This window comes from Dromaius novaehollandiae, chromosome 20 (assembly GCF_036370855.1).
Source record: "Dromaius novaehollandiae isolate bDroNov1 chromosome 20, bDroNov1.hap1, whole genome shotgun sequence".
NCBI lineage: Eukaryota > Metazoa > Chordata > Aves > Casuariiformes > Dromaiidae > Dromaius > Dromaius novaehollandiae.
The window spans coordinates 11,064,870-11,087,747 of NC_088117.1; the positions used below are offsets into that span (position 1 = coordinate 11,064,870).

General features: G+C 56.4%; 1 protein-coding gene across 1 annotated transcript; it reads left to right on the forward strand.

Annotated features, from left to right (window-relative positions):
- The first annotated feature begins 9,100 nt into the window (after positions 1–9,100).
- Positions 9,101–21,903, forward strand: AGPAT2 (1-acylglycerol-3-phosphate O-acyltransferase 2). The gene is made up of 6 exons (XM_026094489.2): positions 9,101–9,419; positions 15,022–15,155; positions 15,886–16,061; positions 16,270–16,365; positions 18,169–18,241; positions 19,536–21,903. The coding sequence occupies exons 1-6, from the start codon at positions 9,232–9,234 to the stop codon at positions 19,685–19,687; spliced, it is 819 nt and encodes a 272-aa protein (XP_025950274.2). The 5' UTR covers positions 9,101–9,231; the 3' UTR covers positions 19,688–21,903.
- The last annotated feature ends 975 nt before the right edge of the window (positions 21,904–22,878 follow it).

Below are 22,878 nucleotides of genomic sequence, written 5' to 3' on the forward strand. Positions count from 1 at the left end.
CCGGTTTGGAGGCTTGCTGTGCAAAAGGGCAAGGGTTTTCAAGCAGGCAGTGGCTGCCAGGGTAAAGGAGACCTCCTTCAGCTCCTCTGCCCATGGCCAGCCTGACGGTCTCAGAGGAGAGCACGAACATCTCTCCACCGTGCCAGCACCAGGCTCTGGACATCTGCCTCTGCCAGCCACCCTCCACCCTTGCAGTCACTCACAGGCACTGGGGAAGGAGCAGAGGGCTTCCTCCCTCCTCCCCGCACAGGGGGTCCAAGCACCACAATCTCTAGAGAAAGAGAAACAGGAGAAACAAGGAGGTGTCACAAAAATGGTGCTTGAAGGACCACATGGCACAGGCCATGGCTGGCAAGTCTCGAGCGTCTCTGACACATGGGCTGAGCTGCAGTGTCTGCAGCACGGAAAGCTCACGGCCCAAGGCTGGGGCAAACTCCTCGGGGACATGGAGTATCTCCCGGCTTTCTGAACGCCCCCAGGCCTGCGGACCCGAGCGGGATCTCAGGCCACCTTGAGCCTGGACTGGGGATGCCCGTCCCCATCGCTGTCTGCACCACAGCAATTCGCCCTCCAGCCTCTCGGATCCCGGCTTTAGCCCCATCCCAGCAGCTCCTCCATGTCCCAGCTCCTCGGGTGGCTCAGAGCCGAGCTCCTGTCAACCAAAGCAGTCTCAGCTGCAAACAGCCCTCCTTCAGCCCTGCAGCTGGACTTGATTCCCAGCGTTACAGGGGGTAATGGACTGGTGACAGCAGTGAAAAGGCCTCGGCAGTGCAGGCAGCCGACTGGGAAACCTCTGGGGACAAGTCAGTTTGGATTTGTTGTAAGTAATTGAATCTCTCTGGTGTGGTGGCACAGGTTTCACGTGCTGTGTGAGCGGGGTCCCAAGCACCCAGGAGTTAATGAGGGGCTGACCCTGCCTGTGCAGCCGCTGGAGTTTTTCCAATGCAGTCAGCTGGCTTAAGAGGCCCCTTTATTCTTTACATATCACATCAATCGGGATAGTTATAATCTAGTCCTTGTGAAAGCTTGGAGCAAGCTTTGCTGCCTGGCTAGTGCAAGCAAGCAAGAGCGAGAGGTCATGATGAACTATTGATTGAGCAGATGGTGGTGCTGCTCCCAGAGACGGCTTTTGCAGAGGACTCGCCTGGGACAGTTTGCCTCTATATCTCTTGCTAATGCAGCTCCATTGATCTTCCCTGACAGGCAGCAACGGCAAGATTTTTCTTAGCTGGAATCATTAAAAGGAATTAATCAATAACAGGGGAAACAGAGAGAAAGAAACTGTTTGTTTCATGGAGACATATTCCCCATGTGGGTTTTCAGCACACGTGTTTCATTGCCAACAGCCAGGGAGGCCTGCCAGGAAAAGAATTCACCTTGTCCTGGACTCCGGCACTTGGAGAAGGTCCTAAGCCCATTGCACCACCCTGGCAGCTCCAACCAGGTGGTGCAATGAGAGGGATCAAGCGTGGGGGGGTTGTGGAGCCTGATCTCAGGTAGCCCAGCCTCCTACCAAGTACCCCAGGTCTCCCAGACCTTCTTTTCCCACACGGGTACCTAAAGAAGAGCTGCCATTTCCAAGGTCCTTCAGCAGCAACTGGCTTTGTTACAACTTCTCCGGCCATATTTTTAGACTGGGCTCAATTTTCTAGCTGTGGACTGAGAATGCTCACCATGTCTTTGGCTGATTACCAGGAGCTGAGCTTCTCTGACACCTCCAAAGTGCTGGGTACTAATTTCATATCATGCTCCTGCTAAATCCAGTTCCTCCCTGGCTGTGTGCAATGCAGCCTGGCAGCCGGCCCGGCGAGCCACCCCTGTGGTTGAGCTCAAACCCTGCCCCGTGGCTCAGCTCAGGGTGCTCCTGGTCTGGGATCATTCGTGTGGCAAGACAGGAGTTATGTGCAAGAGAAACAGTCTTTGTGCTCCAAGTGCCTCCGCGCGTGCTGGTTCCTGCCTCACCTCCGCCCCTCCCTGCCGCGCGGTGTCTGTACATTTCCATCGCTCTGCCGTCGAAACAACCGTTCTTCTAAGCAGCTCCTGCGTCCAGCCCAGCAACGTCTGTGCAGGTGCTGGTGCCCACTTTCCCTCGGAGACCTAGATAAGGGGGCTAGAGAAATGCAGCCGGAGCCACCCAGGAGCAGGAGGAGGCCAGGACGGCCTTCGAAGGTGACCGCAAAGAGCGGCCGTGGTACCAGCCGCCTTGTGCTCTCCCGGCCAGGAGCAGGAGCAGCCGCAGGGCGTCTGATGCCCCCGTCTCACCGGGCTGTCCGGGGAGCTGCCCGGAGCAGACACCCTCCTGGGGCGGCTGCAAGGCCTGGTGAGAGCTGGATGAAACCAGGGGGGCGGCTGCAGGCCCGGGAGATGCTGGAGGGCTGCAAGAGGTGCGCGACGTCAGAGCGGAGCAGCCACAGACCCCAGGGCAAGCTCAGGCTGTAGATGGTGCCCCAGGCTCTCACACGGGTTGGGTTCAGCCTGTGGAACAACCCCCTCGACTCGGAAGCTGAGCAGATGTTTAAACAACTTGCGGATCGGGACAAAGGTCCTTTAGTATCTTGCAGAATCAAGTCTAAACAAGGAGCAAGTGACTCAGTAGGTAAAAGGTGGGGAAGGGACTGTGACCCCATCTCATGTCGCTGGGGAGGGCTAAGCCTCCCCTCGGAGCCAGCACACGCCGGGGCACCGCGCCAGCAGGGCTGGGAGCCCGGGACTGCCACGCACGGCATGGCACTGGCTGCCTAAAGACCAGCAGCGGAGAGAGCCGTGCTGCTAACCGGGCCTGCGCTAAGCAGGTACAAAGTTGTGCCTCGGAGTAAGGGAAAAGCCCTTTTGGAGGAGGGGATGGAGATCCCGATGGAGATCAGCCTTTTCTCTCTGGTGCACATCTCACTTCAGCTCCCACAGCCCCAGTCACCCCCTGCTCCAGCGCCCGCAGCCCACTGCGCAACGGTAACGATTGCAGCTGTCTTGGGCAACCAGGCCTTCATCCTCGCTGTAATTCCAGTTACCTGTCCTCAGCGAAGGGATCAGAGGGAGCAGGAGAAGAGGGACTGACACGGCTGCAGCCTCCGAAGCAGAGCACACAGCATACGCGCCCAGAGGCACACGCTAACTGTAAGCACACAACGAGGTCCCAAACGCACAGCTTCATCCCCTCCGGACAGGGTAATCCCAGCCGCTCTGATGAGCCGTGGCTGGGCAGAAAGGCAGGGCCGCTGCCAGGTTTGTATAGGAACCAGGCAGTTCCTTTCCCTTGTTTCCCTTTTCCATTCCCATCATTTTGGGAGAACTGCCTGGAGGCTCGTTCAGCTCCATCATCTGAACCTGGCCCAGACGGGTGGCAAGTCCTACTGCTGCTGTCTGGTGGCTCCTGTGGTTGTCTGACGTGAGAGACACAGCAAACCCCTCACTCCCCGTTGCCACCAGGAAAAGCCTTTGCTAATGGCTTTGCTTTTCTTGATTAGTCCCTCAGTCTCCAGGTCAACCACCCAGTCCCTTCTACCTGCACAAAATCCATTAGAAATGGTCGATTTGATTTCCTATATTTACACATGACATTTGGGAAAAAGCCAAATCCTATTGCAGCTGGGGGGAAAAAAAGTAATATCCAGTTTTACAGCCTCGGGCCAGGAGAAGCTCGAGCGCTGCAGCCAGATGAGATTCTGTGTCCAAGACTGCCTTGTGCCTGGTGTGTTCTCATTTTACGCCGAACCTCGTCTGGTGTGGATGGTGTGATGTCTTCCAGAACATCAAGCCCAGGGAGATTTCCAGTCTTGGTAGGCAAATGCAACAGAAAGATCTTGTAGCTTCACATTATTGCTGGCTCCTGTTCCTGGTATAGTTTACCGGGAGAAAAAACTGAAAAAGTGTTGGGGGAAAGGGTGGAGCGTAAGTCCCAGCAGTAATCCTTGACTAACGGTGCATTGATCCTGCACTGATCTCCAGACTTACTGACTGTCATGTGAGCAGAGCCATGGAGCTTAATCAGACCGCTTGTGTGGCGTTAATCACATGCATAAGCATCTCCCCAAATCAGCCTTGCACCTAATGTGGATTTAAATAATTTGGCTGACTTTTTCAAGGCAGAGGTAAGACAAGCTCAGAGAAACCAGCATGCAGAACCAGAGCTTTAGAAAGAATGACTGAAAAATGTTTTTAGGTTTCCAAGGACTAGATGGGACACTGTGATCAGCAGGAAAATGCTGATGACTGCTGGGATAGCAGATGACAGAGGCAGCAGGGTGGGACAGGCAGGTACAGGCAGAACGTAATGCTGCAGGGACATTTTCTGCGGAGCTGCCAGAGGCCGCGGTGGAGCATGTTGCATGAACTGTGCAAAGTGCTTGGGTTCCCTAGTGAAAGGGACTAAAAAAACACAGCTGGCTGTAGTTAGCATCCTAGCAGATAAAGGATTTACTTTCCTAACAGTTATCTGTAGGTGGGTAAAGGTTACAGGAAAGGAAGGCTCTGAGTTACACGATACACTTTTGCAATATTTTTCTCTCTTAATTGCTTGTTCCCAGAGCCAGACTCCCTCAGGCTCTTTCTAGGGAGCACTAAAGGCTGCACATCCAAAACTCCAATGCCAGAGCAGTTTAGCAATCTTGGGCTCCTAGTTTTTTGTGCAGCCTGGTTGCTGTGTGGTTCTGCGGGTAACTGCAGCGCTCACAGTTGAACCGCACTGAGTCAGTGCCCCAACTGCTCCTCAAGTGTTTGTTCTGTTGTCATGAGAGCGCTGACATGTTATTATTTAAATGCACAACAAATAACGTGACTTCTGGGCACCGGGAGCCAATGCAGCTGCTGGGGATCAGTCTGAAGCTCGGCCCTGCTGGCTGGGAGAGCCAGGCCCGGTGGCAGTGCCGGTGCGGGATCAACGGAGGGGCCATCCGGGGAAGCGCCACGTCACAGCACCCACGTGAGGAGGGGCAGGAGGGACACGCCACCGAGGCAGTGTTGCTCTTTAAGCTGAAACAAGTGAGGAGGAAACAGGATAAACCCACATCCTTCGTTTGACAGGAAACAAAGCGTTCTTCTTTGCCTTGCAGAGCAGCAGGCTGAGATGCCCTGAGATGGCCCAGGTTACCAGTCAAAACCCATGCGTACATGGGAGTAAGCTATAGAGTACAACTACATCCGCATCACGATGCTGTGCTGTTTCATGTACCCCATCTGCTCTTGCAGAGGTAAGACCAAAGAAACACCGGGCTCTGAGACTTCTCTCACAGTCAAGTGCTGAGAGAGGAAGTAAAAGAAGTAACTGCATCAACAGACTGACAGGGGTCTGGAAGAAGTTAGATCACAGGCATGGGTCATCTTACCCTTCCCACATCTCTGACAGCTGAGGCTGCTTTGCATCACTCAGCAGTAGGGGATTGCTGTCTAGGCTGGAGCCTAGGCTTGAGCTCAGGGGATTGCTAGCCAGCGCCGCGCTGCCCGCGCTATCAGCCCTTCCTGTGAGTGCTGGACGGCCAAGGTCACCAGCGCACACGGGTGCCCTGACACAGCGGAGAGAGGAGCTTGGCTGGTCACTTCCTGCTCCTCCTGCTTTTAATATCACCAAAGGCAGCTGCTGCTTTCAACACAGTTCCCTTGGCAGGAGGTAGAGAAAAACAGGCCGCGGGGCCAGAGTTGCCAAAGACACTGTGGGAAGTCAAGGGCAGAGGCTTGGTGAACCAGCGTGGAGCATGACGCTGGGCTGGAAATAGCAGCAGCCCTGCTTCCACGAGCCACAGCCTCAGCGGGCTCCTTGCCGAATCCCTGGCCCTCCGTGGCAGGAGCCCCCGGCTGCTCTCTGGCTAGCTCAGCGCTACAGGGTTAGGCCACGTGAGAGACAGGTTTCTCCTTTCTTTCTACCCACTAAGTGCTTTTCCTCTCTTCCCTTCTCCACTCATCTTCTCCCTGTATATGTGGGAGATGTTCTCTCTTGTTGGATCTCTTTCTTCTCCACGCAGGAGCTAGTCATTAAAAGTGTGGTCGCATCTTGCATTTTCCTTGCATGTCATTTCCATAGGAAGCAAAAAAATTAGCGCAATAAAAGATGAAGGACACAGCCAGGCTACTACCAGAGATCAGACAACCAGGGCCAAAAGCAATGGGAATTACCTTGGTTTTATGGCTTTTCACATGCCCAGCCGCAGAAATCCCAACATCAGTAATGTTGCATGGACCCTTCTGCTCACAGAGCTGGAACCTGTGTGCCAGGACCGCGCTTTGCTGCTGTTACTCCTTCTATCTGAGGCAGCTTTTAGAGGCCTCTGTCAAGCCTGCTCTAAGGCACAGGGCACCGCGCACATGACAGAATAAGGCAGTGCCTGTCACTGCCAATTTAGTCTGTTCAGTGCTGGCTGAATATTGGTTTCTGCCAGTGTTTCTGGACTCTGCTCAGCTAGACTACCTGCAGGGTATACTTGCAGTGCATCTAAACAATTCAGCCAGTGGTTTAACTATGCAAAACACGCAGTGCAATCTAGTAAGTTTTAATTTTTTAAGAATTTGGAACTGCTTAGTTCTGGCTGCCGAATCTTGCTCAAAAGGAGAGGGCAGGGCACTGCTTTCGCCTCTGACTTGCGCCTCTCCCTAGAAGTGGCCGCCTTTCAGGGAGGATGGCGTGGTCACTGCTGCATTATGCAGTGTGCTCTGAAACTCACGGGTTGTGTTCCGTGAGACACTTTGCTGTGATAATATTAATACACAAGCTGCCAGCATCTGGCAGCAACTGCAGAGCCATTTTCCTTAAGAAATCACTCAACATGACAGCTCCGCTTCCTAACATGCAGGCCCATGTCTGACTTCTTATCTGGCATAGAAATTACTCCCCTCCCTTGAGCTACAGACTAATATTAAATGTTTCGTTTGCATCATTCCAGGTAATGTATTAGAGAGCTTGGGGCGAAGGGCATTACAGCCAAAACTCCTCTAGCAGCACATAGGTGAAACAAATGAGTAACTAATATCCCCTCCACGCTGTGTTTGCTAATAGCATTTGCTGTCGGCACCGCATCCATGCTGGAATTCGCATTTAAGTTTTCTAACGTTAACCAGCATATGTGAATGAGGCTGATTGCCTTGTACGAGCCCCAAGTGATAGACTGCTAGTGACTTTCATCTCAAGTCAACAAAAGCGAAAGTCACGAGGATAACGCAAAAATGCTCTAGGCCAGCCTATGTTCAGCTGAGGAGGACTCGCAGCCCTCCCAAGCGTATGCTGAACGGCACAGTGCTGGAGCAAGGCTAACTGAGCAGCCTCTACGACGCAGGCCGCAGGGATTAATCTAATACTGTGTCTAGATGCTAATACAATAATGGTTCTTTGTGGCATTAGCAGGAATCATGAGACCAGCTCTGAGATGTCATTGCCTGGCAGTTGTAGGGAGGGCTGGCCTTGATCTCTTGAATAAAGAGAAATAACTTGTCTCTCGGTTTAAGCATTGAAGCTGCTGAAGGACAGTGAAAGTACAGCAAACCGGACCCTTGTTTTGGTGAGAGCTCATCCGGGAACAGTCTGTCACCTCCGTTGTTGAGTCTAGGGAGTTATCTGGAAAAGGATAATCGTTTTTCCTCTAGTTTTCCAGGAGTTGTACAGTGTGATGCCCCAGTGCCAACAGGAGATAGGACACTCAGGTCTACAACACCAAGGCTGTAAATCCACATTTCCAGGGCCACAGCTTACCCTGGTGAAGTCCCCATCATCAGTGGGACTGGGATTTTACTATAGTCACTGCAAGATCTGCTGAAGCCAGTGAAATGATTCATATTGGTTTCAGCAGACTTGTTTTCCTCTCCCTTGCCAGGTTGACACCCACAAAGCTGTTGCGCCTGATCCTGACCTAACCCCAGTGCCAGAGGGGGAAACTCCCTTTCACTCAGCACATCTGTGCCCGTAAAAAACAACATCAGGCAAAAGCGGAGCCAAGCGGAGCAAGTTTACCCCCAGGAATCAGCACTTTGCCAGCTTACTAGCGCCTGTGGGTTGGGGTCCCAGGTGAATTAGTTGTAGCAAGGGTTTTGTCTGCTGTTCCTGCAGATAGGACACCCTAACAGGGCGAGGCAGGACTCTCCCCCTACAAGCAGTCTGGAGATGCCAGGTGTCCTCTCCACGACTCCAACGCTTGGGATGGTCTTGGGTGAGGACCACGACCCGTCCTGCCTTCTCCCCACGCCCGGGCTGTGCACCGCACTGGCACCGCACGCCCCAGGGCCCTCTGCTGCTCTGCATCCCTCCCCGGCCCCGGGTACCACCGGAGGACAACGTGGGCATGACAAGGAGAAGGGGAGGGAGACATGGAGAGCGGGCATGACAAGGAGAAGGGGAGGGAGACGTGGAGAGCGGCTCTCTGCCAGGGCCCGAGGTGCACCCCCACCCCCCCCGGCATGGTGGCTCAAGAGACCTCACCGGAGCGGGCTGCGAGGCAGTGCCAGGCCGGGGCCCATGTGGCATCAGGAGGGGACCCACGGGCACTGCGCCACGTGGAGATCCCAACCCCCTCCTCACTGCGCCATGAGGGGACACAAAGCGCCGCACGCCGCACCATGAGGACACACCAAAGCCACTGACACTGTGCTACAAGGGGACCCCAGAGGTCCCCCACACCACACCACGAGGGGACCCCAGAGGCCCCCAAGTGACCCAAGGGCCCCCACACCGTGCCATGAGGGGACCCAAAGACCGAGGGGACCCCAGGGATCCCCCACATCATGCCACGAGGGGACCCAAAGACCGAGGGGACCCCAGAGATCCCCCACACCACACCATGAGGGGACCCAAAGACCAAAGGGACCCCAGAGATGCCCCACGCCATGACATGAGGGGACACACGAGGGGATGCCACACCAAGAGGGGACCCAAAGACCGAGGGGACCCCAGAGATCCCCCACACCACACCACGAGGGGACCCCAGAGGCCCCCAAGTGACCCAGGGGCCCCCACACCGCGCCACGAAGGGACACACGAGGGGACCCCACACCATGAGGGGACCCAAAGACCGAGGGCGCCCCGGGGCCCCCCCGCACCGCGCCGTGACGGCTCCCGGCCGCCTCCCCTGTCCCCCCCCTCCCCGAGGCGGCGGCGGGGAGGGCCGGAGGAGGCCGCGCCGGGCCGGGCCGCGCCGCCCACATAAGGCGGGGGCAGCGCACGCCGCTCCCGCGCGGCGGCGGCGGCGGCGGCTCGGGCGGCGGCGGCAGGGCCCGGGCTGCGCGGGCGGCGGCGGCGGCGGGGGGGGCCGCAGCAGCATGGCGCTGGGCTGGCTGCTGTGGGGCGCGGCGCTGCTGCTGGGGCTCCACGTCCTCATGGAGCTCAGCCCCGCCGTCAACTTCGTGGTGCGCGTCGGCTTCTACTACCTGCTCTGCATCGTGGGCTCGGTGCTCACGGCGCCCGTCTGCGTCCTCGTCAACGGCGGCCGCACCGTGAAGAACATGAGGCGAGTGCCGGAGCCCTCCGCGGGGAGGTCCCGCTCCCCCTTCCCCAGCCCCGCACCGGCGGGGAGGCCCCCCGGAGCCGGCGGCGGGGTTGGGAGCGGCCTGGGGGGAGCCAGGGTGGCCCCTGCCCTGCGGGGAGCCGTGTCCCCCCTCCGTCCGTGGGGCGAGAGGAGCCTTAATGGTGGGGTGTTGCTGTGCTGGGGTGGTGGGTGGCCGGGCGGAGGGACCGGGCCCCGCTGGAGGGCTGGAGCAGGAGGAGCTGTGCCCACCGCTGTCCCCAGGTCCCACCAGCGATGCTGGTCCCTCCACCAAGGGACGTCCCTCATGGAGGTGCCTCGGCCTCCAGCAGCCCCGCTGTGCTGGGCCGAGGCGTTTTGGAGGCACACGGCTTCTCCAGAAGCTCCTAATTTCCCTGGTAGGAGAAGGAAAGAAATCTCACTGCGCGGGGTTTGACCTCCCGTCGCTGGAGCATCTGGCGGTGCTCGCGGGGAGACCTGGGCAGCGCCTCTCCTGGCCTGTGGCACCGGGAAGCTTCCGAACCCGAAACGGATACGAGGGGGGAAGTAATGAAAGATTCAGTGCCTGAGGCGAGCGAAACACAGACTCGGTAGATCGGTTTTCCTGGCCTCTGCGTGGCCATCACGGGTGTACCGGATGCCGGGAGGCCTCCTGCCTGGAGAGGTGGCCAAGAGCCTCCTTATCCTTGTGTCGGGAATGGCAGGGCCTCGGGTGGCCGTCGCCGTGGCTGCCGCGTTGCCCCTCGGACAGGAGGTATGCAGTGGGGATCGTCTCCAGCCACTGCTGTGTCCTCCGGGCTTAAGGAGCCCCAGGTAAAGGTGAAGCCCCTTTGGAGCAAGAGGGACGTAAAAGGTGCCTGGCGATGCTGGGCCACAAGTGCAGCGCAGATTTGGGAGAAGCTACGTGGTTGTGTGTTTTCTCTAGAAGCAGAGGTTGTGCCAGGAGAGCTGCCTGGTGACGGGCCGTGTTTACCACGCGTGCCTGGGTGTGGAGTGGCTGCGTCTACCTGGAGACTTGAGGGCTCTTGTAGGCAACACCCGGCAGCCAAGGAGCTGCCTGGGCCCTGCCGATCGCTGTGCAGGCTTGCTGCCTGGCACCCTTGGAAGGCTGAGAGGCCTCCAGGCTGGTGGCTGAGAGGCACTTGGAGAAGAGCAGCTCCTGTATTGCGTGAAGGCAAAGGAGTGTGTTTAGAGTAGGTCTAGCACTTCTGCTGCAGGTGGCTTTGGAGGACTTGGGCTCCCGGTGGCTACAGGCCCCGCTGTCAGCCTTGCTTGATTGTTTTTTACCTACTGTAAGAGTTTATGACCAAACTAAATTATGTTAGGAGGAATCTCCTAGGGAAAAGAGGGAGCCTTAGTACATCCTTTTAATCCAAAGATTGGGCTGAGGCTCACCAGTGGAGCTAGACTTTGATCGTTTCAGCAGTATGACGCAGCTTTGGCATATGGGTTCCTGGGTGGAGCAAGTGCTGTGCTGGAGAGGAAGTGCGGTGCAGAGCACAGACCGTGCATCTGCGTGGGTTTCTGTCCTGTCCTCAGGAGCCGATGGTCTGAGGTCTGCTCTGGTAGTGTGTCTGCAGGCACTAGAAGTAGTGGTTTGCTCTGGCATCCCTCATCTAGCTCTGCCTTGATCCCCTTGAGCTGCTCAGGAGCAGCTTTCCAATACAAGTGCTCCTCCCAGAAGTCCACAACCAGCTTTGCAACCAAGAAAGTCTGCGGTGTCAGTTATGCAGGCACTCTTTTTTTTCTTCCCCAGACTTTCCAAGTCTTCTGTAAACTTAGAAATGAATGCTTTGGGAACAAGAGCTCCTTGCAGTGAATAATTCTCATGTTGAAACTCGGAGCTGAATTTTGGCCAGAACCACCATTTTCCTGTAACTTAAACACATCGTTTCCATGTGCTGGCAGTAGCTGACGATCACTGTCATGTATCCCAGCTCCTGGGAGGTCTGTGACTGAGGTGCTCTAATGAGCTCCTTTTTCCTACCACATCCCAGCCTGTTTGTCCGGGCTCAGGGAAGGGGCTGGAGCAGAGCACGCGCTGGTGGACAGACAGCGGTAACAGCTTCGCTGACCAGTCCAGAACACCCTGTCCTTGCTGTGTTCGTGACTGCCAAGCTGGTGTGACTCGGAAGAGGTTGCCCTCAGTGTCTGACAGATCTGTTTATCGAGTGGCAAAACCTCTTGTGAGAGTTGCCAATCGGGTAAGCAGCCCGCATTAACCCTTAAATCAGAGTAACCTGAAGGCTTCTGTCACAGCCTGGAGCAGAGCGTATGAAACGGGCTGCTGGATTGCAGATTAGTTATTACAGATGCACTGAAAAGGCACCTTCCCTCTGCTCTCCACTCGCTCCTCGTGTCTGGTGATAAGGTCATCAGATTTAAAGCTCTCTATGGCTGTGAGTCAGGATCGCTCCTATTAGCAGTGAAGCTGCTTGGCAGCTGGAGGAGTAGAGTCCAACTGCTTAACCCTGTGGACAGATAACGTGGCCAGCTCCCGTAGCGAGCTAGTAACCCTGTCCCTCCCTTGCCCTCCTGGACAGCCCTGGAGAGCACGTCTCGTGATGCAGGAGCAGCCTTTGCTGGCTCGGGCACCTGGCAAGGCCTTGCTGGGACAGAGGCACCAGAGGAGGCTGAGAACGGCCAGCCTGGACATCACCTCCGTGTCCTTGCGCTGGAGCGGGAGTCCAGCAGCTGCCGTATAGGACCTTTTTTCCAGGACTAGTTCATCCCTCTTCCCACCTTCGTGGCTGCCCAGCTTCTTCAGAAACCTCTTCTCTGGGATTCTGCCATGTATATAGGCTTTGAAAAGTTCTCTACTACTTAGTTTATACTGTTGTTGCATAGTGACTGTATGCTGGCTGCATAGTTGGTTGTAGTATTTTTACTGCCTAGCTACAGCATACGGGCTGTCTCGTTCCGGTGTAGTTAGCTCAGCAGGCTGCCGGTTGCTCAGTTCTTGCTCACTTGTGAGCTCTGCCCCTTTGCCTGTCAGCTGCTCAGACCACATCTTGTGCAAGGAAACGCTCACTCCTTACTGGCAGGGGGAAGTTGGATGTTTTGCTCTTGAGTAATGTGTAACCAGCCTCTCCCAGCAGCTTCAGAGCAGCGCAGCTTCCAGAGCAGTGACCTCTTTTTTGGTTGGCAGTCAGAAGGGAGGAGAAGTGGGATTTAGGTCGGTCTGGCATGGCATCCACCGTGACCTCACCAATTCATGTCATCATGGCTTTTTTTAACCTCTGTCCCCTCACTTCTCTACCTGGTTGGACTCCCGTAGCCCCTGCTCCAGCCTGCAGTGCTGGGGAGCGCGGCAGCGTGTGCACGTCCCCGTGTCCTTTCCCCGGGCGTGGCTGCAGGCTTTGCAGCAGCTCTCAGTGCCGAGGGGCTGATAGCAGCGGTGTCGCTCAGCTGTGTTATCTGCGGGCGCTGGCCTGGCCTGAACTCCGGTGTCAAAGCCAGAGCCCAGGCGGTCTGGGCGGAGGGGACAGCACCCAGTGAAGTGAACCTCGCTGTGGGTAGGAGTGAGCCGGGGCAAGTCGCCTTGGCAGAAGTGGTTGAGGAACTGCTGGCAGGGACGGGGATACTTGGCACAGGTCCCCAGAAAGGGGTGTCTACCAAGCAGGCCAGCAAAGAGCGTTCCCCAGAAACCCCTCAGGTGTGTAGCTGTGTCCCTGGTTCTGGCAGGCACAGACCCCTGGGACACAGCCCCTTCTCTGCTTCTCTCAGCTCCCTTGGAGCAGTAAGCACGGGGGTCAAAAGCCTGCTCTGACGTTGCTGAGTCTCCTGCCTTCCCTTCCTCCCCTTGCAGCAGGGAGGAGAGCTGCCCCCAGGGATGCTGCAGGGCAGATTGCCCCACGGATGTTTCTGGGCCTGAGGGGGAACAGGTCCTGGGAGCTGCTGCTCCTCTGCCCAGCTGGGATGAGAAGCATAGCAAGGCAGACACTTTCCTTAATCAGCTCTTGCCTCCTACCCCAGGTCACAGCATCATGGACCCAGAAAGCATCTGTGTAGCCCTCCAGCAGGACACTGATGGGGGAGAAGCTGAAACAGTGCCCTTGTGTGCCAGCAAAGCTCTGTCCTCTCTCTGGCAGGGAGAAGATGGGCCCTGAGGCAGTGCATCAGGTGCTTGCTGAAGGGCAGATCACCTCCCAGGAGCTGTCATCCTGCTTTAGGGGAGGACAGAGCTTCTCTCTGCTCCTGGGAGGCTTTGTTCATGTGCAAATTTCTCTGCCCCCTGTCCTGGCAAGTGGTGCTCCCCTGCCCAAAATAGCCCTTGTGTGCTGCCAGCTTCTGGCTTGTCCTTTGGCCCAGTTGGAGGGTCCCCAGGTTCCTCCTGTCCGGGGCTGGCATAGGTGGACCCTGCTTCTCAGGCTGGTGGGTCTCTGGGACAAGCCTGGGCTGGGGGTGCTCGGCAAGGGCACTGGAGCCTGCTAGATGCATCGGCTGGTCTGTGTGGAGCTGCTGTTGTCTCCTGCCAGCTGCCCCCCTCCCACCCCCAGGTGCGTGGGGGAAGAACCTGGGAGCGTTGTGGACAGACCTGCTGTTCCACTGATGGGCCAAAGTCCTTGGCTTGGAGATGAATTTGCCCAGGGCACCTCGCCCCCTCTGCCAAGCTGTGCAGGGAGCATCCCCCGATTGCTGCGTGCATCCCTTCTTTGTACAGGGAAGTGGTTCTCATCTCTGCTCCTTTCATTCTCTTCTCTTGGACTCCCCTGGGATAACAACACTGTTTCTTAGCAGTGTTAAGTGGCATCTTCTGGCACTGCAAGGAGCAGAATTAATGTAGCTTTCCTTGGATGAAGGATGCGTAGCCTAATAAGCACGTGCTGGAGAGTAGCAGCTGATGGAAGAGCTGTTTGAACAGCATGTGAGGCTCTTCTGATTGCAGCAGGGAGACTTTGTTAGCACTGGACTAGGCTACAGCCACAGCACACAGGGAAACAAACAGCACCAGACTAAATGGGTAGGACTGGTAGCAGGAGGGATGATCCCTGATCCAGCAGTGTCTCCCTCCAGGGCTTTGGAGGGCTTTCAGTCTGCCCTCTGTTCACAGGGCTTTTGCAGCTGGACTAGGCTAGACTTGCATCTTTGGAAGAGCCCGTGGTGGAGAACACCACTTTCACTGGAATAGCAACAGTAGCTGACCTGCTTGGCACTGTGGTCGGGATAGGTTTGTCTCAGTGAGCTGGGCAGTGTTGTTGCTGCAGCCAGGTCATGGGGTGATGCTGTCAGCCTGTAGGAAGTGTGGACCATCCAATCTGGCTGTACTGGCCTCAAAGTTAAAATTGACTTTCCCCAGGATTCCAGTAAAAGTCCCATACTGGGACAGGATAGGGCTTAGCACACAGCTAAAGCACCCTGAGCACATGGGACCAGCCATCACTAGATGTGGACACCTGAGTGGACCACAGGGCAGATAAGATTGAGGGATCCTTTGTGGCAGAGTTTTTCTTTGTGATGGGTTTGTGGGGGGTGTTTTTTCTTTTTTTCCTTTTTCGTCCTCCTTCCGCCCGCCTGGTGCTATATACTGTGTCCAGCCCCATCCTGTTCCTGTCTGCTGCTGTCTAATTGCTCTTCTTTTCTGCAGAATCATCAAAGCTGTGGTCAAGACCTTCAAGTATTTCTTTGGCCTGCGGTTTGAGGTGAAAGGCCTGGAGAACTTCGAGGTGGAGGGCCCTGCTATCATCGTGTCCAACCATCAGAGCACCCTTGATATGATGGGTGAGGAGCAGGCTCGAGGGAGGGGAGAAGTTCTCCTGTTTGTGATGTGTGCAGGGTTTCCCTGGTGGGACTCCTGGCCAAGCTGCCCCCCTTCCCTGACCAGACTGTAGTGCAGATCCAGCCTGTCCAGCTTTCCCTGTTGACACTAGTTAGCAGGAAGGGTTTCCTTACACCTGGAGCTCTCACCCACATCTTGCACTGCAGGTGCTGCTCAGCTTCTAGTGCTTCTCAGCACCCCTTCACAGCCTTGACTTCCTGGCAGCTCGGGTGGCCTAGCCCCGTTTTGGTGTGCTGGGTGGCCAGGCCTGAGCGGTGGCCCAGCAGGGCCCCCCAGGGCTAAGGAGTGAGCTGGCTTCCAGTGTGCATGGCCTGTCCTCACAGCCATGCTCAGCCTTTCCAGAGCCGGGACCCTAGTGTGGCTAATGGGTGTTAAGGGTGGTGCTGCATTGCCTCCTGAGGGGTCCTGCTGTGACCCTCAGCCATCCTTCCCGTGGTTCTTCTCGAGACCAGCCAGTTGCCTTGCCAGCTGTGACAAAGGCCCATTACTGCTGGTATGTGCTGAACCTCCTTCTGCTCCATGCTGACAAGAGCAGAAGTCAGCAGAGAAATGAGGCATTGGCCTCCCCCGGTACTGCTCTCCCCACCCGGGAACGTGTCTGCTGCCCCTCTGAGTGCAGGCGGTCACAGTTGGTGGGTGGCTGCTGGGTCTCACCCTCTGCCCTCATGCTAGGGCTGATGGAGGTCCTGCCCGATGACTGTGTCCAGGTGGCCAAGAAGGAGCTGATGTACACCGGCACTGTGGGGCTCGTCATCTACCTAGGCGGTGTCATCTTCATCAACAGGAAGAGCACCAGCAGCGCCAAGATGGTGATGGCTGAGGTGGCCAAGACCATGGTAACTGACAACGTGAGTACAGTCGGGGCCCTTGGCAGGGTGGCCCGTGTCTGGGTGGGGTCTCCCGGGGTGCTGCAGGGGCGTGCGGCACTCCTGGTGCTGCCTTGCCTGGAGCTGTGGCCACCCGTGGCTCTCGGCAAGGCTGGCCAGTGATTCAGCCAGCAGGAAGGGAGCCCCGCAAGTGGATTGCTGGAGCAGAGCTTTATCTCCCTGTGCACAGGTGAAGGTGTGGGTGTACCCGGAGGGCACGAGGAACTGCACCGGCGACTTGCTGCCTTTCAAGAAAGGAGCATTTCACATTGCTGTACAGGCACAGGTAATGGGGCTTTGCACCTGCCCAGGGCTGTAGATCCCGAAAGGATTTTGCCGTGGTGTTGCAGACTGGTCATGCAGAGGCATGTTCTGTTTGCTTTCACGTGTGCTGTATTTCCAGCACGCAACCTCCACTCCTTGGCTTAGGTGTCACAAGTGCTGCCCGCAGAAGCACAGAGCCTCTTCCAGCCCCTGCAGCTCCAGAGCCAGGTCCTCTGCGTTGGCTTTGCACGCAGCTGTTCAGCCTGTTAACGTGGCAGTGCTGTGTCTTGTACCCAGTTCCCGGGAGTGCGGCTGCAACGCAGAGCTTGCTTCTAGCAGGTGGCCTGGCGAGCACTGCGCTTCCCAGGCTTGCCCCAGGGGTTCCCAGGAGCTGTTTCATATCCCAGTCTCCCAGGTTACAATAGCAAAGTGTTGATTTGGGATTGTTAATGCTAGTGCTGTAGTGCAACATCTGGGCTTGTGCTCTGTGGAATTAGCTGCTCCTCCCCAGACAGTCATGTGGCACTGCTGTGTATTGTCTTAAATGCCTTCTCTCTCCAAAGTGACAACATCAGTGGGCAGTTAATGGAAGAAACAGCTCCTTGGCCTCCCTACAGGCCATGCTGGAGCTGCCAGCACTCCTAAAGGAGCAGCGGTGCTTGACGGGGCAGAGCTCCAGGCTTGTGCTGCCGTGGGGTCCTGAATGCCTGCCCATGCCTCTGGGGATGGGGATGGCTGCTGAGCTGGGACTAGGTGCCAGCCTGGGGGTGTGAGTGGGCCTGGCAGCAAGCAGCTAGGCGGAAAGCTTACAGAGCTGACCCCAGACTCGGGGAGAGGGGCTGAGCAAATCTGCCCAGGGTCTCCCAGTGGCAGGTCAGAGGAGACTGCTCTGGAGCATCTGCCATGGGGCACGCTGCTGTCCCACCCGGTAAAGCCAGCTGACGATGGGGGACATGACTGTGGCTGCCTGAGCTAGCTGCTCTGTGGGAGGAGAGCCCTGGCCGGACAGGCTGGAAGGGCCCGCCGGGGGCACGGGTGCCTTGCCTTCCTGTGCCCCCATTCTCTGCAGGCCTGAGAGGAAACTGGTCTCCCTAAAAGAGGCCCTGTTAGAAGGGATCGTGGAAAAGGGAATACAGGCCAGATCTCTTGCTGGGCTTGGCTGGCCAAGCCCAGGATGTAGCCTGTGCTCTGTCATCCCTGTTCCCGCTAGAGGTGACACAACCAAAGCTGCTAGAAGGAAAGAACAACAGTGGAAACAGTACCCACCTCTACATACACTGCCAGTGAGTCACTGACTGTAGGTCAGGTCTTTGTTATCAGCTCTGAAATAACACAGCTGTGTGTGTGCCCTCCTGGTCATGTCTCTGCCTGTTTGAGGCTTTTCTGGGAACAATTGCCTGCAATTGGTGACCTTTCATAGAAGTTGAAGCAATACCAGCAGGCCTGGCTTGTATGTGTGCTCGTAAAACACAGTAAGGCTTGTTAAGACAAGGATCCTCCAACGGGTGCAGCCTGGAAACTACCGGGGCTTTGCAGGCTGGCCTGGGAGGAAGAGCCCTGAGGTCAAAGCATGACTTGGCCTTAGTGCCTTGAGTTGCTGGGGAGTGGTTTACCTTCCCCTTGACTCTGGCCTGCTGCAGCCTTAGGAAGTGGGCCACACTGAGTCTTGTGGGGCTGTGCATGCAGCTGAGCTGAGTCAGGCCAGCTCTGCTGCCTGGAGCTTGCTGTGGGTCTCTGGCCTGCCCGGGGTTTCCCTCTGCAGGGCTGAGATGCTGCAGAGGTGCTGCAGTACAAGTAACTCTTCTTTTTCCTCTTTCTTCCTGAGGTCCCAGTGATCCCTGTGGTGTATTCCTCCTTCACCACCTTCTATAACCCGAAGAAGAGTCTCTTCACATCAGGTACCAAAAACTGAGTCTTTATGGGCACTTGGAGGCAGGGTTGATGCCATATCTGTGTGGGGAGCCAGAAGGGAGGCAGTTTATCCCAGTTCCTGGGGTAAACAGGAGGAGTCTCTCTGGAAGATGTGAAGCACTTGTGTCAAAACACTTGGTACCAGAGCACGGGCTGGGCTAACTCAGGAAAGAGTGTAATTAAGTATGCCAAGGGATGCTTTTGTTTAAAATTGGGCACCACCTGTCCTGCACATAACTGTCACAGCCCAAGTCCTTAGCAAGAGACCTCTTGCTGCTTTGAGTGCTTGGGAGGCCAGCAGGGCTGGTGCGGGTGTGATGAGACCCAGCTGGTGCAGGGAGTCCTGACCAAAGGTGAGCAGTAGCGGGTACCACTTGGTGCAGCGCTTGGATCTGATTACATGTGCCTCAGCGTCTTGGCTAAAAGCCCAGTGCTGCAGAGCAGGGCCACCTGTGAGAGCAGCCACTCCTGCAGCAGCTGGGGTGAGCCCTGCTATGTGACCTTATGCTCTGGTGACATTGGTGTGCTCATGGGGCTGAGCTCCTCTAGAGTAGGAAAGCCTCACCTGACCCAAAGGGAAATAGTCTCCAAACCAGCAGCAAAAGAAGGGCAGCCTCTTCTCCTGCCCTGCCCTGCAGGCTGGTGCACAGGGGAAATGCTCTTCTGCCTGGTGTCAGGCTGCAGTTGGTGTGTCCCTGCAGAGCTGTCCTAGCTGCCTGAGAGCATCTGCTCTCAATGTCAGTCTCTGCTAGGAGAGACTAGCACTCAGCCAGGAGGATTCCCTCTGTTCTGGAGGGAGACGTCTCCCTTCAAAGGATTAGATGTGATACAGGGCCAAAGGGCTTTCCCAGCACATGTTGCTTTAGAGCAAGTCCCTTTGAAGAGCCCCGCTGCTGCCCTGCCTAGACTGTGGGATGTGGGGAGTCTCAGCTTGGTAGGGCAGGCACACAGGGGACAAGAATTACCCAGCAACCAGCTCTGGCTTCAGGGAACCCTCTGAGGGGAAACAGCTCTGGGAAGGCCAGGTATCTGCCACGTGCTGGCATACATAGGCCTACTTTTGAGGTGGAAGCAAGCAATCTTTCTCATCTGAGACCAGTGCAGCCTCCATCTGGTCTCCAGGGATGGATGTCTGAAGCCTAGTGCCATGAAGGCTGTGCTGGTGCTGTCTGGGGCGGGAGGAGCAGGTGTCCTGGCTGCGGGAGGGCAGGGAACAGCTCCTGTGGTGTGTGGATTTCTCACGGGCCTTTTTTTTGTTTGTTTGTTTGTTTTTTCCCCCAGGCAAAATCAAGGTTGAGGTTCTGCCACCAATAGAGACCAAAGGTCTGACATCAGATGATGTCGCGGACCTCACGGACAGATGCTTTCATATCATGAGGGAGACCCTTTTCAGGCTGTCAGGCCGCCCAGGCGAAGTGAAGGACTCTTCCTAGATGCTTCTCCAGTGGTGTCACCATGTGGTGGCTGAAGGGACCTGTCTGTTGCCAAATACCAAAGGGACTTCTCTTCCTGGGCAGTGACTTCTAACTCTGGGGGCAGCACTGTCTGGCATGCATGGGGTGTCAAGCTAGTGCTGAGGTTCCCCACTGAGTGGATTTCTCTTGTGGGTTCATTATCTTGCAATGAAATGTCTCCTTTTCCGAGTTTCTCAGGCATCAAACTTGTGCTACCAAAGGGCTCAATGACCAGAGAGGTGAGTTCCCCCAGCTCAGGTAGCTGGGGTGGGCCAGTGACAAAATCCTAGCTGACAGCTAGGCTTTGCCTCACGTGAGCATGTCCCCAGGCCCATGTTCTTGCAGGCTCGGTTAGGTGGTGGCCTGGCCCTCTAATACGCCTAGATGAAAAACTGCAGGGCAGCAGTTCTGATCTGCCCAGCCCTGACACTGCTCGCACAGGGCTGAGAATTGACTGGAAAGCCAAACTCTGCGCCTCTGACAGTGCTGTTCTCAACTGACATGCCAGCAAGGTCGTGGCACTCAGGCCAGGCCTGAGCTGTGGTTCTGCCAGTTTAACGCTTCTGTACGCTCTGAGTGTGGTGTCTTCCCCTGGGTGGATTCAGAGCATGGCAGAGCTCAAGGGCCATCTCTGGGGAAGGGCCCAGTGACCTTCCCTCCTTGAGAAGCTCCCTTGGGTTACGGCAGTGTCTCGTGCTGGAGTTGTGCACTGTGCAGGCACTCTTGAGCAAAGTCTTTGCCTTTGGAAGAAAGAACCTAGGGCTGATACCTTCCTTAGGTTCAGCTGGGCTGGGAGGGGGAATGTGTGGGGCCAATTAGCCTTATAGTGTCTCTTAGGGCTTGATTTCCTTGTCTGTACAAGTGCCCTGCCTATCTGAGGGGTGCAGTAACAGCGAGGGAAGCAGCAGCCTGACCAAACCAGCACATGTAGTTTTGGAAGAACTTAGCCAAATGTTGTCCAGTCTTGCCAGAAACTGTCTCCTGAATAAAATATCACATTTGCATTTCTGGCATTCAGAGCTACCAGCTTGGTAAGACCAACACAGATCTGCAAGTGAGCTGGTCTGTGGTGGGGTCCTGGGTGAACCTGTCTTCATCACACGACTGGTTCACAGTGTGGCTCTGGGCACTGTGGGGTAGCGCGTGCGTCTGGCTCGGTGCTTCCTTGGTGCTGGGAAATCGTGCTGTGTACTTGCTGCTGGTGTGTGTTTGACCTCATCGGAGCAGGTGCCTTGGTGCCTATGGTACCTGTTGCTTGTGCTGCAAAGGGCTCTGGTGCGCATCTCACCGCTTGTTATGGTCAGCGTTGGCCGAAAGATGGTGCCTCTCACATGTGTTTCTGTGCTGATGTCAGGGGAGCTCTGGGTCTGCAAATTTTAAAATTCCTGAGGAGCCGCAGGGACTCTGAGCTGCACGGTTTCCCGCTTGTGGGAAATGGGCTCCTTCCTCAGTGAAGGAGCTCGGATAACAGTTCTCCTTGACTCAGTCCCCTGTGCTCTGCAGGGGTCCTGGGTGCCTCACTGGGAGCTGCAGAAGTGCTGGTGCCCTCTGCAAAGGAGCAGGGGTGGCTCAAGCCCATGCTCCCAGGCTGTAATCTCTACCTCTAACTGGGGTGCCTCCCCCTAGTCAGGGAGGCCTCAGCACCCTTGTAGGGAGTGCTGCCTGGAGACAGGCTTCTTCAGGCCACTTGGGTAACCAAGGCCGTTGCCTTTTGCAGCCTGTCTCTGGTTGGCATTTTGGGGGGAATCTGTCCTTGGCTGGAAAAGGTGTTTGGTGCCCGGCAGCTCTTGCAGAACCAGAAAGCCCCAAGGGAGGGAGCACTCAGGCCGAGCAGGGCTTCAGCTCAGAGCTGTGTAGTCTCAGGGTTCAAACCTGGCAGGGGACAGGTGTGGGGGGAAATGACCGAAACCAAACCAGCACTTTGAAAAGTAGCAGACAAATGACTGTGTCAGGGAGGCAAAAACCCATGAAGGGTCAGAGAGCACTCCTTGCCTCCTGGCTCTGGGGGGAGCAACCGACTGGGGGAAGCTGGGCGTTGTGGCCACCGATAAGTGTCCCCTGTGCAACTCCTGTAGCATCTGTCCCCAGAAGGAGGGAACGGTGCCCCTGGGTGCAGTTGTCTGCTGTTCACTGTTAATTGGGTTGATAATAATGTATTTGCTTTTTAAAAGTACACCTTTGGTTATTTAAATAAAGGAGACTCCTGGTCTTGTTGTGGGGTGTGGGAGCTGGGGGAGAAGAGCTGTTGTGGGAATAAAAAGGGTGCTGACCCTTCACATCCTGCAGGGGTGGGCTTGGTAATCCAGAAGGAAAGGCATGTCCTCGTCCCTGCCTTGCCTCCCACAGCTGGAAGGGTTGTGCTTTCACACTCCATCCTCACCCTGTCCTATGGGAGGAAGGCAAAGGCCTACAAGGGCCTATCCCAGGGGAGACCAGGCAGGTGTTGCCCTTGGTGGAGAGGAGCCTGTGTCAAAGCAGGGCCCTGCTGTGAGCTTTACGCCAGCCAGTAAGGAGCCTACAGCCTAGATGTGCATGGCAGGAGGCTTTATTTCCGTACAGCCCCTGCAGCAGCATGTTGCCCAAGTGATGCGCTGCTCCTCCTGCACTTCGGGAAAGTGTTGCACCAGGCCGGCCACGTCTGCTCTGCTGCACCCAAGTCCTCGGGCTTGGGCAAGCAGCGCTGGGGGAGAGGCAAGCACGTGCTGGAGAGACCAGCTCATCTGCCCGGACAGCCTGTGCTCGTGCCACAGTCAGCAAGTGAGCCTGCTGGGCCGGGTCCCTATCCAGGGGGGCGGGAGAGCCGGCCCTGTGCAGCGGAGGGCTGCCCGTACCCTCGCTCTATCAGCATTGCCGAGTGGTGCAGGTTTGCCTATGCCACTCTGTGCTGAGGACGCGAGTGTTGCAGGGAAAGGTTTTCTATTAAAGCAAATAAAACGAGACTCTCTGCCCCTTCAGGCCCTCTAAGGTGTAAAAGCATCGTGCTGGTTACTGCTCCATAGCCCTGAGGGCTGGTGCAAAGGAGCGCGAGTGTGAGCTCAATTTCTGAGCAAGCGGCTGCAACTGCCCTGCTAAGAAACTGCAAGGTGCCAGCCCACCTCCAGCCCTCGCTGCGAGCAGCTCCCCTGCAGGGAGGCTTGTCGAGAGCAGACCAGAGGCTGCAGAGCTGGGCA